General features: G+C 39.8%; 1 protein-coding gene across 4 annotated transcripts in view; it reads right to left on the minus strand.

The window, feature by feature from the left end:
- ANK3 (ankyrin 3, node of Ranvier (ankyrin G)) overlaps positions 1-16,731 on the minus strand; it is a 381,124-nt gene that overhangs the window by 132,101 nt on the left and 232,292 nt on the right. For all 4 annotated transcript variants that reach the window (XM_010839398.1, XM_010839394.1, XM_010839395.1 and 1 more), the window contains exons 19-23: positions 16,619-16,717; positions 16,425-16,523; positions 15,806-15,901; positions 11,326-11,398; positions 11,100-11,162 (exon numbers count right to left, since the gene is read on the minus strand). In XM_010839398.1, the coding sequence (XP_010837700.1) occupies positions 11,100-11,162; positions 11,326-11,398; positions 15,806-15,901; positions 16,425-16,523; positions 16,619-16,717 (430 nt within the window). The remainder of the gene's footprint in view (positions 1-11,099; positions 11,163-11,325; positions 11,399-15,805; positions 15,902-16,424; positions 16,524-16,618; positions 16,718-16,731) is intronic.

Raw genomic sequence — 16,731 nt, forward strand, 5'->3', positions numbered from 1 at the left:
GTCCCAGGGAAGTTTCTCCCATGGACGCATCCACTAGAGCTCACTCTTCTGGTTTTCTCCCTCTGTTGTTCACCACTCCCTCTGGCATTCCTCTTCCTCTCAAATATCAGTGTGCCCAGAGTTTTCCATTCCTGCCTGTGCCCTGTCCTGGGATCCTCAGCCAGGTCAGTGCCCAGCTCCCCTGCCTCATGCTGAAGTCTTCTGTGAGCTCTTCCGGTCTCTGATGCTTTGACCCTGAACTTTGAACACTTCTTTCCAGTCCCCTCCCTTCTCCTCAACCCCCAAACTTCTGCTTGTTCACATTCTGTCTGTTCCATAAAATTCATCCTTCTTGAGGCCTCCAGTCATCTCCCCTTCTTTTGAATTTTCTTGTTATTTTCATATATTCTCTTACAGCATCTCACTGAAAGTAAAAAAAAAAACCTAAATTCAATTTACAGTTTCATTGGCTATGTGAACCTGAACAAGTATTTTGAACCCCTTTAGGCTCGGATTCCTTAATGCAAGTGAGGGCTAATAAAACTTTAGATTAGGGCTTTGAATTAGGACTAAATGTAAACTAGGAGTAAGAATAGTTCCAAAACGGCTCTCAACTACTTTGAGAAGATTAAGTAAGATAAAGTGCCTTGTAACTAACATTCATGGAGATGTCTGGGTTAACCTTTATCAGTTCAGTTCAGTTGCATCCGACTCTTTGTGACCCCATGGACTGCAGCACGCCAGGCCTCCCTGTCCATCAACAACTCCCAGAGCTTACTCAAACTCATGCCCATTGAATCGGTGATGTCATCCAACCATTTCATCCTCTGTCTTCCCCTTCTCCCGCCTTTAATCGTTCCCGGCATCAGGGTCTTTTCAAATGTTAGTTCTTCACATCACGTGGCCAAAGTACTGGAGTTTCAGCTTCAGCATTAGTCTTTCCAAAGAATATTCAGGACTGATTTCCTTTAGGATGGACTGGTTGGATCTCCTTGCAGTCCAAGGGACTCTCAAAGAGTCTTTTGAATACCAAAGTTCAAAAGCATCAATTCTTTGGTGCTCAGCTTTCTTTATAGTTCAAATCTCACATCCATACATGACCACTGGAAAAACCATAGCTTTGACTAGATGGGCCTTGTTGGAAAAGTAATGTCTCTGCTTTTTAATATGCTGTCTAGGTTGGTCATAACTTTCCTTCTAAGGAGCAAGCATCTTTTAAAAATTTCATGGCTGTAGTCACCATCTGCAGTGATTTTGGAGCCCCCCAAAATAAAGTCTGTCACTGTTTCCACTGTTTCTCCACCTATTTGCCATGAAGTGATGGGACTGGATGCCATGATCTTAGTTTTCTGACTGTTGAATTTTAAGCCAAGTTTTTCACTCTCCTCTTTCACTTTCATCAAGCGGCTCTTTAGCTCTTCTTTGCTCTCTGCCATAAGGGTGGTGTCATCTGCATATCTGAGGTTACTGATATTTCTCTTGGCAATCTTGATTCCAGTTTCTGCTTCATCCAGCCCAGCATTTCTCATGATGTACTCAGCATATAAGTTAAATAAGCAGGGTGACAATATACAGCCTTGACTTACTCCTTTCCCAATTTGGAACCAGTCTGTTGTTCCATGTCCAGTTCTAACTGTTGCTTCCTGACCTGCATACAGACTTCTCAGGAGGCAGGTCAGGTGGTCTGGTATTCCCGTCTCTTTCAAAATTTTCCAGTTTGTTGTGGTCCACACAGTCAAAGGCTTTGGTATAGTCAATAAAGCAGAAGTAGATGTTTTTATGGAACTCTTTTGCTTTTTTGACGATCCATTGGATGTTGGCAATTTGATCTCTGCTTCCTCTGCCTTTTCTAAATGCATCTCGAACATCTGGAAGTTCACAGTTCATGTACTGTCGAAGTCTGGCTTGGAGAATTTTGAGCATTACTTTGCTAGTGTGTGAGATGAGTGCAATTGTGCGGTAGTTTGAGCATTCCTTGGCATTGTCTTTCTTTGGGACTGGAATAAAAACTGACCTTTTCCTGTCCTGTGGCCACTGCTGAGTTTTCCAAATTTGCTGGCATATTGAGTACAGCACATTCACAGCATCATCTTTTAGGATTTGAAATAGCTCTCTGTGCTAACCTTTATGGTGAAGTGAAGTCACTCAGTTTGCAACCCCATGGACTGTAGCCTACCAGGCTTCTCTTTCCAGGCAAGAGTACTGGAGTGGGTTGTCATTTCCTTCTCCAGGGGATCTTCCCGACCCAGGGATTGAACCCAGGTCTCCTGCATTGTAGACAGATGCTTTTACACTCTGAGCCACCAGAGAAGCCCATTATCTCATTTACAACCTACAATAATCCAGTTGTTTTAGGACGCTTATCTAAATGACCTGGATGTTAGAGGTTAGAATCTGGGATTCCACTATAAGCCCCTGCACTGATTTGTGTGACCTTGACCAAGGTCTTTAACCTTGCTGGAACTTATTTTCACATCTATAAAATGGGGATACCAATGGCTCTAAATTAGAGGGTCACTGTGAGGCTTAAACAACATAGTACATGAAGTGTATGGTGCTTAATGCCTAGAACATAGAAAGGGCTCAATAAATGGTAAGTACCTTGTGTGTGTCATTGGGAGCTTTCATTTATATCGACTCCTAGGTGGGGACGAGGTGGGGTGGGGAAGGACAGAGACGCAGGTAAATGTGTGGCAGCAGCCCCCTGCGTGAGGACTCCTGTGTATGTGTCCTAAGTGCTCGGATAGTGATACAGACAGCTCTGCTTCCATGGCGAGAACAGCCTACTTTGGAAGAACATAAAATTAACCCCAAGTTGGCAAATGACAGTCTGGGCAAAATCCAGTCCCCTGCCTGTTTTTGTAAATCAAGTTTTATTGGCCACATCCCTGTTCATTTGTTCTGTTAGCTATTGGGGCTACCATGGCAGAGTTGAACAGTTAGGACACAGACCATGCGGCCTGAAAAATTGAAAATATTAACTGTTGGCCCATGCCAGAAAAAGCTTGCTTTTCTGAAACTGATGACTAATATATTGAGAGGAGTATGAGGAAGAAATCAAAAAGTGTGATTGAGAGAATGCAAAAGAGGAACCAGGGGCGATATTTACACAGAATTCACTGACCACGGAAAGGCTGTGAGTTTTACTCTAAGTACGTTGTAAAGCCTTGGGAAGTTTTTATTTTACTGTTGTATTTGTACTAGTTTGAGGGTGTATGTGTATTATTTAGAAGACGTGCCTACTTTTATTTTGAAATACAGCAACTGGACAAATGAGTACACGACATGCAACATACATTTGAACAGACTGTTATAAAATAAACACCACAGAGGTTAAGACATAGAACATCAGCACCTCAGAAGCCACCGCCCACATTCTTATCCCATCACAGCCTCCTCCTGCCTCCTCTGCTGTTATTATAGCTCTCTTTACATTATTTTCCTGGTTTTTTGTAGCCTCTCTCTCTAATTTTATAATCCTAGTTTAGTGCTACCTGGTGGTGAAGAATTCTATTATCTTTGCATAAGCTACAACTTAGCAGCTAAAATCCTAGGTTTATACCCTACAGAAATATACATATATGTATATGTATCAGGAAACATATATAAGATTTATAGCAGCTTTGTTTGCAACAACCCCACACTGGAGACAACCCATGCTTCCATCCACAGGAGAATGGACAACTGAATTATGATCCAGGCATATGGAATAATATATAGAAATGAAAACAAATGAACTACCGTTATATACAACAATATGAATGAATCTTTAAAACCTAGCTATGAGCTTCAGAGATCAAACCAGTCAATCCTAAAGGAAATCAACCCTGAATATTCATTGGAAGGACTGATGTTGAAGCTCCAATACTTTGGCTACCTGATGTGAAGAGCTGACTCACTGGAAAAGACCCTGATGCTGGGAAAGGTTGAGGGCAGGAGGAGAAGGGGGTGACAGAGGATGAGATAGTTGGATGGCATCACTGACTCAATGGACATGAGTGTGAACAAACTCCAGAAGACAGTGAAGGACAGGGAAGCCATGGGGTCACAAAGAGTTGCACACAACTTAGCGACTGAACAACTAATGAGCTTTGGAGGGTTTGAAGCTGGGAAATGGAATAACACGATCCAATTTACATTTTAAAACATTGCTGAGGATGCTGTATAGAAAACTGAGTCTATGGGGAAAGTGCAGAAGTGGAGACCTGCAAGGAGGCTTCTGCAATATTCCATGGGCGGCATGTCAGCGGGTGGATTAGAGTGGTGGCGGCGGGAAGTGGAGGGATGCGGGATGTATTCTGGAAGCAGAATGGATAGATTCACTGATGGACTGGATGTAAGTGTAAGAAAGGGAGATTGCACAGAACCACAGGTTTTAGCTTCGGTGATGGAGTTGTTTACTGACCTGGAGAAGGGTGGGAAGAAACACTGTTTGCAGGGTATGTTTAGGGCAAGCTGAGACATCTGTGAGACTCTGATAGACATGTCAAGTACATGTAGAGTAAGTGGTCAGTGTGGATGAAGATCGCTGCTGATGCTGCTGCTGCTAAGTCGCTTCAGTCATGTCCGACTCTGTGTGACCCCAGAGATGGCAGCCAACCAGGCTCCCCTATCCCTGGGATTCTCCAGGCAAGAACACAGGAGTGGGTTACCATTTCCTTCTCCAATGCATGAAAGTGAAAAGTCAAAGTGAAGTCGCTCAGTCGTGTCCGACCCTCAGCGACCCCATGGACTGCAGCCTACCAGGCTCCTCCGTCCATGGGATTTTCCAGGCAAGAGTACTGGAATGGGATGCCATTGCCTTCTCTGATGAAGATCACTAAACAATTCCAATTCCAAAGACAGGCTACCAAAGACAGAATGGACTCTGTCTGAGAATCAAGACTTCTGTCTCAGCCCATAAGTCTTTTCCTTTAGCTGGAAATTCTTTTAAATTCATGAACTATCCTTTGAGCTGTAGGTACCTCTTAGGAGAGTCATTATAAAGATGTTTACTGATTCACTATGTAGCCTAGGGCTGTCTCAGTGAGAAGGGGTATAATGGCTGGAACACGGAGCACAGGAGGCAAATTTTCTTCATCTTGCCTGTTCTCAGAAACTTATATGCAACTATCCTTTCCTTGAGTCTCCTCTGTTTGGTTGCAGCTCTGCAAACACATACTGAAGAGCTTTTTTGTTCCAGGCCCTGTACTAGGTTCTAGAGAGACAACAGAGACTAAGATTAGGTCCTGCGTCTGGTATTTCATTTTGACTTTATTGCTGAGCATGCTTGTTAAGTCACTTGAGGTGTGTCTGACTCTTTGCAACTCTATTGACCATAGCCTGCCAGGCTCCTCTGTCCATGGGATTTTCTAGGCAAGAATACTGGACTGGGTTGCCATGCCAGAGTAGCATGCAATTATGTACTATCTGTTTGAAAGGTCAGTTGTAAGCAGAGAAATATCAGGCAAGAAGTTAGATGTTATGATTTTACAGGTATTTATAAAATGGTAAGATTTCATGTGAAGGGCAGTCTCTGCATAGCAACCAGGACTCCCTTGGACCACCTGGAGGCAAACTAATCTTCAAGGCTTCGTTCCAGGTCTGTAAAGCTAAAAACATGAGAGTTTTATTTATTTATTGGGATGACTAGGAGATCAGGATAGTCCAAAGCACTTGGTGAGAAGAGGGGCTATAAGGCATCTCCCCCAGTATCTGGCTTTGTGTTTCCCAAAATAATTTCTCCAACTTTTTTGAGTTTCAGATTGTGCCAAATGAAATTCTACTTTTTCTCCCCTGATTAAAAATACTTGGATATGTTTGCTAAAACTACTTGCTTGGAGTTCTTAAAATCCATTCTACATTGTGTTTATAGCTATTTTATGTGAATGTGAATCTTGGTCTTTTGCCAAGATGATCAGAGGACTATCTCTTGTAGTTTCATTGGATCTTTAAAAAAGAATGATTATTACTTTGTGACAATTTTCAATTTGTTTCTTTTCCTAAGCACACATTTTTTCGAAGCTCAAAAAAATTCAATTTTGGGTTCTAATGTAAGAACACAGCTCATGTTACTGTAGTTATGAAAGAGATGATCTAATGCCACTCTGTCAGACGTGTCTTCTTGTCCCACTCTGTCACTAACCTGGTTGGGCAAGTCACACAACATTTATTTGGGCTTTATTTCTCATCAGTATAATGAAGAGCTTGGGCTATAGGATACTGATCTGCTGTTTTAGTTCTTTGAAATTTGTGGTTTGCTTCCATTAGGCACTGGTTTTGATGCAAAAGTGAGCCGATTACGACTCTCTCAGATTATCAGATGAAACATCAGTGCTTTATTATATCTCAAAGCTACACCTGACAGTTATTTTTATTTTTTTAGACTTTTAAAAATGTTTTTATAAATAACGAATCCAAAGATTTTGACCCATCACACAAAGAAACAATCTCATTCTTCCAAAAAAAAAAAAATATATATATATATATATAACATATACACACACACACAGATTTTTATGAGTTTACATTCTGAGAGGCTCAAGCCTGATATCAAGCCTTTAGATTTCTACTGCTTCAATTCCAAAGGACCAGTTGATAGCAGTTTTAGTACACAAAACTTTTTTCCTGGGTCAGATTTATTCTGCTTCATGAATCCCTTCTTTGCTCCTTGAGGGATCTGGAATCTGGTTTCCAGATTTTGGGATTTCCTTTAATAGGAAACGTCATAAAAACCTGGTAGGCTGTGGTATTCCTATCTGACAGTTATTTCTAAGTGTACTTAGACTCTTAGCATTTGCTTTTAATATTTTAGTATCTACATTTGATCCTGAAAGAGCTTCTGCAGTCTTATCTGAATTGGAACTAACTGGGGATTAAATAATTCTTCCGAGCAAGAGTTGCCTCACCCAGTTGTCTCAGAAACCTGTTCAGTGGAGTCCTATTTCACAGAGCTGCCTTTTGGGGTTTTACTTTCCATGGCTCCATTCCAGTTCTCATTATGTCCCATCTGCAGTTCTTTAGATTTATTGCTATAACCCAACCCACTAGAATTTTGCAAGCTAAAATAACATGATTATACATTCTTAAAAATTGACAAAATACATTTTCCAGGAATTTGCAATGTAAAATCACTGTTGAATCAAAGCCCATGGTGACTCTTGGGAGCAGGACTGAAACTAGAAGACAACTTGAACCTTAATCTCAATTTTCTTCTTTTATTCCTCTCCCTCCTTTCCTTTCCTTCTTTCCCTCTCCTTCTTCCCTCCCTCTCTCTTCTGTCTTTTTAATGACAAACTGAATTGCAAAACTTAAAACTCTAAGTGGTACTAGAATCAACATTAATTTTGCATGTATATTAATTTTATATGCATGTAACATATTTTTTGGGCTCCAAAATCACTGCAGATGGTGACTGCAGCCATGAATTTAAAAGACGCTTACTCCTTGGAAGGAAAGTTATGACCAACCTAGATAGCATATTTTAAAGCACAGACATTACTTTGCCAACAAAGGTTCGTCTAGTCAAGGCTATGGTTTTTGCAGTGGTCATGTATGGATGTGAGAGTTGGACTGTGAAGAAGGCTGAGCGCCGAAGAACTGATGCTTTTGAACTGTGGTGTTGGAGAAGACTCTTGAGAGTCCCTTGGACTGCAAGGAGATCCAACCAGTCCATTCTGAAGGAGATCAGCCCTGGGATTTCTTTGGAAGGAATGATGCTAAAGCTGAAACTCCAGTACTTTGGCCACCTCATGCAAAGAGTTGACTTATTGGAAAAGACTCTGATGCTGGGAGGGATTGGGGGCAAGAGGAGAAGGGGACGACAGAGGATGAGATGGCTGGACGGCATCACTGACTCGATGGACATGAGTCTGGGTGAACTCCAGGAGTTGGTGATGGACAGGGAGGCCTGGCGTGCTATGATTCATGCGGTCGCAAAGAGTTGGACAAGACTGAGCGACTGAACTGAACTGAACTGAACGTATTTTCTGGGAAAGAAAAAAGTAGAGTATTAAGATGTCTGTGAATCAGTCTGGCCCTCCAAGTAGGTCTACTTACCCCTTACCATATAACACGTGGGCTTATCACCTGCCTTAAACATGTTGCTTTATCTCTGCTGTGCTGACACGTCAACCTTTGTTCTTACTCTGTAACTTGGCTCCATTGTTTCCTTAGGCCATTCACTGATAACATTTAGCCTTGTTTTTCTGAAAAATTTTTTTGAGAAATTAATCAACATTACTTTTTTTTTTTTTTAACTTAGACTAATTTCTCATCATGGGCCAAGGAAAGAGGATAAAGAGAAAGCAAAAATTAAAAAGAAAGGGGGAGAAAAAGAGACTACTTTTGGCACTGTTCCCTTAATATTCACTTGATTTTTATAATTTAGATCATAATTATATTTTCCCATGTTACAAACTCATTCTTCTTGAGAAAAACTGACAGCATATTTTGCTTATTATTTTTATTTGCTTTTAAAAGCTGTTGCTATTCTTAGCACCTGGGATACCTGAAGATCTTACTAATTCTCACACAGAGAGATTCACGATATGCTGTGGTTTCATGGAAATAAACATTTGTTTCCATTCAGAAGGGCTTAATGAAACCAGCACCAAATCAGACTACAGTGGCAAAGCTCTGGCAAATCTACCAGACAAATGAGTCAGATGTAAATACTATCATTGCAGTTGTAGGGCTCCTTTTTGAATTAAACTTTCAAAATGATTTGTTGTAGGATTTGGAGTAAAATAGAAATGCCAGCGCATGCAGCAGAGAATAATCCAAGTATGTGAAAAAGGGCTAATGTGGTTTACTGGACCTCATGAAGGCAAAATTTAGGGACATTAGCTGACAGTAATATTAACAGGACTCAATTAAGTATAGATTATGACCTCAACAGTATTTTTATCTTCAATTATAGGTTTTTAGTGTCTTCCATGGACAACACAAGAGCCCTGATAGACTCTGCTTTGATCAGACTGCACCTCGAATATGGTGTTCAGTTCTGGGCACCTCGGCTGGAGCTGGATACTGACACACTGAAATGTACATAGGAGACTGACCATGATGGTAAGAGAACAGAGGCGGGAAGTGCCAATAATATGACTGAAGGAAAAAACATGGACACGGAACATGAAAAGTGTTTTTAAATATCAGAAGGACTTTACAGGAATGAGGCAGCTTTTGTTCTAAATAGTGCCAAACTGATCAGAACCTGGGTCACTGAGTTAAAGCCTGAATCAGTGACAAAGTGCTCCATAAAATGAAGGATTTTTAAAGCCGGAGTTGTTCACAGGAATAGGCAGACTGAGAACTGGGAAATCACATGCAGGCACCTGGGAAAAGGCTCTCCTAACAGAGGTAATTCCAGCACTAGGCGATGGTTGCTCAGATTGAATGACCTTTAACCAACCCCCTTTCAACATTAAATTCTACGCATTATGAAGTCAAGAGCCATTTGCTTCCAGCAGCCCCTGGACACATGCAAGGGCTGAAAGATGGATAAAATGAGAATGAAAATTTGCTTGTTCAAGTTCCCAAGCTGATATAAATCTAGAAGAAATAATTCTCATTTCTAGTTAAACAGCTAAGTGAATTATCTTTAAGAGATGCAAAATTTCTTTCTTTTTTTTTTTTTTTGAAATTAAGGTTTTCCACATGTATAAGGTTGTTATATAGTCCATTCAAACTTGGCCTCTCATCAGTGCAGCTCTTTGGGGATATTCTGTTGGAAATTAGCACATTTTTAGGTCTTTGATTGTCATATTATATTTCATAACAATTTTGTTCGCAAATGTACTTTTTATGTCCCATTTTGTGTGTGTATGCATCTCTGTGAGACCATCATTTTTCTTTTTGCTTCTGCACATGAGAAATCACTCTGACAATGCTGCAAAAGAAAGCGCTGAAATATAATATGACAGTAAGGCATATTATTCATAGAGTCCTAAAGATGATACAAATATTATCCATTGGGGGATTAACAGAAGTAAATATACAGTTGATGGTTTACAGAAAAAGAAAAATGATGAGTAGATGCCTTTAACATTTATCAAAACAACATTTACAAACAATTAGACAGGTACTTTCAAGTCCCTAAATTACCAAGTCCCTAAACTCTCAAGACATTAGCATTCCTAGGAGGGCAGGCACGCACACTAGGAAGCCCCTGGTCACCAAAAAAGCTAACGTGACTTTGGATCAGGTAGGCTTTCCCACTACTTAGGTTTCCAATGAAAACTGGACAAACCAAAGAAGGAACCAATAATTCCAATAAAGGTAACCTAGAGGCAAACAGTAGCTGTGCTAAGACTGATCCAAAAGGAAAAAACATGAGAGATGACAAATGGAGAAGCAAAAAGACAGAACATTATTTGGGAGAGTCAATGATGCAGGAAAGAAACATAAATGTATATTCTACTCTAAGCAAACATTTCAGTAAAATGCCAACATCTGCCATCTTTATATTTATTCACTGTAAACATGTCAGTTTTTCAACGAACAATAAAGACATAATTTCATTAATGTATCTACATACCATGACCTGCTTAAATGCACTAATTTTTAAGCAAGGCAGGAAAACTAAAAGGTTCTTTTAAGCACATGAAGAATAGGTATAATCATCTATATTTTGTCTCTTTCATGAAATCAAGATTGAAAATTTATATTTTGAAAGCAAGTTTTTTCAGGTTGGCTTTTCATTATGAGTTCAGGATCAAAAGTGGCTTTGACTGCAAAGCTTAGAGGACATCCTAGAATGGGCATTTAAGCTCTTCCTCATAAACCTTCACTTAACTTGTGAAAAAAATTTTAGATATAAACCGATTTTCTTTTCTAGATTTTAAAATGTAAGCAATCAAAATATCACTTTTCTACTTAATAGCAACTAATAGAAAGAAAGTAATCCCGATAAGTAGTGACACTTGTATTTTCAAGCTGGAAAATGGGTTCAAGGGGAGGGCACTCAAAGAGACCAAAAGAAGACAGTGATATCAAATACATGTTGTTTAAATTATACATTAATTAACAGTCACAAGATAAAATGAAAAGTTAGTAACTCAGGGAAGGGTTATATTTCAAAGATAAGAAGTGGAAGATAAAGCTGGTAGTTAAATTTTATCACAATAAAAATTCACAAATACCTTCTTCAACATCTGAGATATATTCGCCATCACTGAGCATTTCAGGGGCGTTGGCTTTACGAACTGCATGATTTAAGTGAACAATGTAAGTGTGAAAAATGCATACTGTTGATACTACAATAAAACAATATTAATGCTTCTAAAAATATTTTTGCAATGAATTTCCTTCAGGAAACAAATACACAGTCACTCTTTGTTACTATAAACTCAAAGGAGGTTTTCATACCTTCATCATCAGACATATCAAGAACTTCGTTCATAGTTTCTGGAACATTCATTTTGTGCTTCTCTATGACAGTCTAGTAACAAAAAAAGCAGTCACTTTAGTATGAGTAAACAGCACATTTTACTGAGACTATTCATTTCTTCCTAAACTAATCTATAGGTTTACTCTCGGATTTATGTGTGGGATTGACGAATACCCTGAAGCTCCTGCATACAAAATAACATCAAAAATATCCCTTAGTAGCACTGAGGTCCTCATCATACACATGGCAGAGAATGAATACAAGGCGAAAGAATTCTAGTGGCAAAGCACATCAGCTTAAAAGATTTAGGTCCTGAATAAAGTTTTCTCAAAGGAAACGAGAGAGACGCTGCCTCTCTTAGTCTATTGCTACACTTTTTCATGGTCTGATGAACCTGCCACCCCACCCCATTTAAAAGTCCTAGCTGAAGATAAACCAGATGAAAGGCAAGAAATATGTCTTTGTTGCTTGTGCCAAGCCAGCCACTTCTTTTGTTTTGCCTCCTATGTGTATGTGTTAATTTCTAAAACAAAATATTAAGATTTTAATACATAACTTTTACAACTATGTGTTTGCAGAAAATGTTTTAGAGACAATGCATCTGCAGAAGAATTTGAACATCTACAAAATCTTAACAATGGTATATTACAGAGCAAAGGCTTTACTGGATTTTTACTTGCTCTTTGATAACTTTTACCTAGATAGATTGTTTCTATCCAAAGGACACGGACAGTATTACTTGTTTGAAAATATGAATGACTTAATATGTTTTAGTTTTAAAATGAGTCCTCTTTTAATCTGAGCAAATGAAAGACCAGTAGTACAAGTCATGTTGAAATAAAGCATTACTTGGTATTTTTTCCAGCATGTAATACTGTAATTGAACATTTTAAAAAATGAGTATTTTGTATTAGAACAGTTTTAGATTTACACAAAAATTGTAAGGATAGTAGAGTTTTCACCCCATTTCCCTTATTATTAGCATATATTAGCATGGTATTTTTGTTGCAATTAATGAGTCAGTATTGATTTATTATTGTTAAGTCTATATTTTATTCCGATTTCCTTAGTTTTTGCCAAATATCCTTTTACTGGTCTAGCATCTCATCCAGGATACCATGTTCCCTTTAGTTGTCAATCTCCTTAGGCTCCTAGAGCTGTGACAGTTTCTCAGACTTTCCATGTTTTTAATGACCTTGACAGTTTCAGGGTGAACTGCTCAGGGATTCTGCAGAATGTCCCTAAACTGAGATTTTCTCATGTTTTTCTCATTGATTAGACTGGGGTTACATGTTTTTGGGGAGGAGTATCACCATGGTAAAATGCCATTTTCATCATATTACCTGAAGGGTATATACCATCAACATGGTTTACCAGTGGAGATGCACTTGGTCATCAGGCTGTTGATCAGTTTTCTTCATCACAGAGTTACTCTGCTTCCCTCACTCTCTGTACTGTTTGCTCTGGAGGGAAGTTCCTATTCTCAGATATACTTCAGCAGTGGGGAATCATGTTCTACCTCCTTGATGGTGAAGCATTTTCAGTAATTATTTGGAATTCTTTTGACTAAGACATTTGTCTTTCTTCTGTAGTTATTCATTTATCTGTATCAGTAAGAATGCACAGATACGTGTTTTACACTTTGCACCTGTACCTCAATTCTCTTATATTTCTTTCGCTCAAATTGTTCCAGCTCTGGCCACTGAATCTTTCAATGGATTCCTGTATCCCTTTAATATTAATACATCTCATCATTTTATACATGTGTATTTATTTATTTACTTATTTATATGGCAGTTGCTGGGTGGTGGGGATCCTTTATGGCACAAGAGGTTCCAGGCTCAGCTTGTATATTTCCTGCCCCAGCTCTAGATTTTTTTGTTACTTCTCCAAGGAGGCCTGGTTTCCTTTATCAGAGAATACTATTAGAAACCAACATCTGAGCGACTGAAGTGTTCTGATGGAAATTTTACACAATGCAATTTAAATAGCTTAATTTGTATGTCTTGTATATCCAGTTCTAGTTACTCAGTTTCCTATTCAGCCATGACTGTAAAGTCATTAACTAAAATACCTTTCTCAGAATTTCCGTATTAAACATGGCACTCCTATCAAAGATGTAGTCTTTTTTTTTTTTTTGGCCAAGCTGCACCACATATGAGGTCTTACTTCTGTACCAGGGATAGAACCTGTGCTCCCCTGGCAGTGGAAGAGCAGAGTCTTGACCACTGGACCATCAGGGAAGTCCTGATGCAGTCTGATTTTTAAGGTTGCTGAAAAACTGATGTCTGCTTATGGGGACAGTGGCTGCTAGGGCTTCCACAGCTGACTGAACAAAGACCCGCCTGTGGTGGGGGCTGCTCTGTGTTTGCTTAGTTTAGGATCACAGACCCCCACCCTGAATTGCTACAGTCCTGTCTGAGCTGGATGTAACTGCAAAGGGAAGGCTGAGAAGGCGGTATCTCGGCTTGAAATAAAGCCTTGATACTGCAACACTGGACTCGTCTCAGGGACTTGCGTAGACTCTTATAGTCACTGTGAAAGCTTCATTTGGTGGAGGCTCATTCACTTCACCAGGCACTGACCCTCCTGTTAGCATGAGTCCTTTCTTTTCTCTCTGGCAGAAAATCACCTACCAAGTCAGCTAATGATGTTGTGTGAGCAATGGTACGACTACTGTGCACATTCTTTCACTAGGAACTGAAACCCTGGAACACGTTTCTCTCAGTACGTTTCCTGAGGCTGTAACTTCACTGTCTTGGTCTGTAACTTTATCTTCTCCTAAAGCTCTTTTGACATCAAAGAAACATTTTGAACTTTCCTAATGGGCTTTCTGGGTGGTGCTAGTGGTAAAGAACCTGCCTGTAATGCAGGAGACACAGAAAAAGATGCGGGTTTGATCCCTGGGTTAGGAAGATGCCCTGGAGGAGGAAATGGCAACCCACTCCAGTGTTCTTGCCTGGAGAATCCCATGGACGGAGGAGCCTGGTGGGCTACAGTCCATGGGGTCACAAGAGACAGACACGATTGAAGCGACTTAGCGTAGCACAGCAATGGATAAGAAAGTCACTGACATTTAAACAAGTAAGATTTATATTTTGAACCATTATACCATTTTCAGTCCTTTAACACTGAAATAGAAGTTTCATGTATTTATTGCAGGGGCTTCAAATCCTTTAAGCATGGTGACATCTGGCCATTGTTTAATACCTGTGCTTCTCTCCTACCCTGCTCTAGGGAGAGTTACATGGCATATCTATAAAATTAAGGTTAATAAACATTATTATTTAAACTCTTTCCTTGAGAATTTAAGAAGAGATTTTAAGATAATGAAATAGTAAGAGTTCTATGAAAGAATAGGTAGGGATTTTTCAAACTGTCTTGAAGTTAGAAACGTGCCCTGGTTGACAACCCTTGCTTTAGGTGACCAAAGCTGCTGTTTTCTCTTTAGAAAATTATAGAATTTCTCTCTTGTGATCATCAGGCTGAACTTTTAGTTTTTAAAACCAAGTAACTCAACAAGCAGGAAGCTATGGAGTCCCTCGAGCCATGTTTCGTATGCAGCCCTGTGTATCCAGACTGAAGATGTGACCTGTGCCTTCATGTGGAAGGTGGTCTTTGAGAAAAAGAAGCACAGCTGATAATTCCAAGTGTTGCAGAGCCCTACTCTGACATTTTATGGATTCAGTCTGGGGCCTGTGTGTTGAGTCATGGAGTTAAGAATAACTCAAATAAGCCTCTGATATGGTGCAACACCTGGTCTGGATCCCAAAGTTACCAAATCCTGAAAGAGTTCAAAGAAATCAGGTGAGGTTCAAAAGAGATGACCTATCCTAGAGGCTGGCAGCTTGTAAAAATATGTGATGCAATAAGGCCTCCCGGTGAAGATTTAAGTTTTAATGCAACACCCGATTGTTCTTCCTACTTAAGCTCCAACAGGTGAATGGAAGAGGACCCAGCCTGGTGGGAAAAATCAACTTGGATCCTATGGCTAATGTGTCTATAACAAAAATATTTTCACCATAACAACGATGACAATGGATACATTGTCATTTGTGAGTTAAAATATTTTAAAGAACCAACTTAAGAGTTTTCATAGTTCTTACACTGCCAAAGAAAGGCTGTTAAAACATTTCTCCCTTCATCTCATTAAATAATTTTTATATCAAATTTAACAAAGAAACACAGTGAGCTTTCTATGGAACTAAAAACTCTACAGCTTTTTGAAAGCTGTCACTTTTTTAAAAGGTCTTTTTAGTGTTTATAATTTTTCTAAATATCAGAAATGAGAGTTTTGCTTTGCTGACTGCCATCAATGAGGTAACAGCATCTGAAAACATGAGACTTAGTCTCTGAGTGGAGGAACAAGGTTCTTCTCCTCACAGCCTGGGAAGATCTACAGTCCAAGAACTGGCTTGTAGGGCAAGGGGGTAACAGGGTCTGGCATCCATTACTCACAGTTGTGGTCACGGTCTCTTCGGTCACCACCTTCAGGGTGTCCACCACTGAGATGTAGCCAAGCCTCCGGGCAATGGCCAGGGCAGTGTTCCCGTTCTGGCAAGAGGGAAACGTGGACTAGGAATTACAAGTCATCCCACGGGTATCAGTGCCTGTGTGTTTGCACATGTTTCATCTGTACAAACATAGGGCGAGTGTCTCACTAGTCCTTGCCCACTGTCACACACAAAATGCTGTTTCATTAAAGATATACCTTGCACAAGAGCCACCCAACCTGTTTCTACTCATACAGTAGAGTCTGCGTTGCTATACATGGAATCTGAGAGGCTTTGTAATGTTCTCAATAATCAAGGAAACAAACGTGCTTCTTACATACGTACTTCCTACTAGGCAGCAGTGGGTTTGTAGTTTTTTAAGTGGGAAACACTAATCACATCTCTGTCTATGGACAGCTCACCACAACACAGTTATGGTTCTTTTCCCTTCATTCTACTGAATGCTCTGCTTATGCCTACTAATGAAAGTAAAAAAGCAGCCTTGATGCACAATGAAAAATGTAAGACGACACGAGCAGCCCAGCCCAACTCCCCCCTTCCCCCAGCTGACCCTTTGCTCTTACCACAGTGAGTTCATTGGGGGAGGCATTGTTTTGAAGCAACACATTGATTATATGGGTGTGTCCCTGTTGAGCTGCTTGGTGTAATGGTGTATACCCATTCTGTAGAAGGAAGATGGAAGAAAAGACTCTTAACTCCCTTCCATACAAGATTCAAGATCAATAACTTGGTAGATACAAAGGAGAAAGGAGTTTACCTTTGTTTTGGCATTTACTTTTGCAGAATGCTGGAGCAGGAAGTTAACAATCTTGATGTTTCCATAGTGGCAGCCTACATGTAGCGGTGTGTATCCCATCTGTAATTATATAT

Source organism: Bison bison, unplaced genomic scaffold (genome assembly GCF_000754665.1).
Source record: "Bison bison bison isolate TAMUID 2011002044 unplaced genomic scaffold, Bison_UMD1.0 scf7180017864116, whole genome shotgun sequence".
NCBI classification, from domain to species: domain Eukaryota; kingdom Metazoa; phylum Chordata; class Mammalia; order Artiodactyla; family Bovidae; genus Bison; species Bison bison.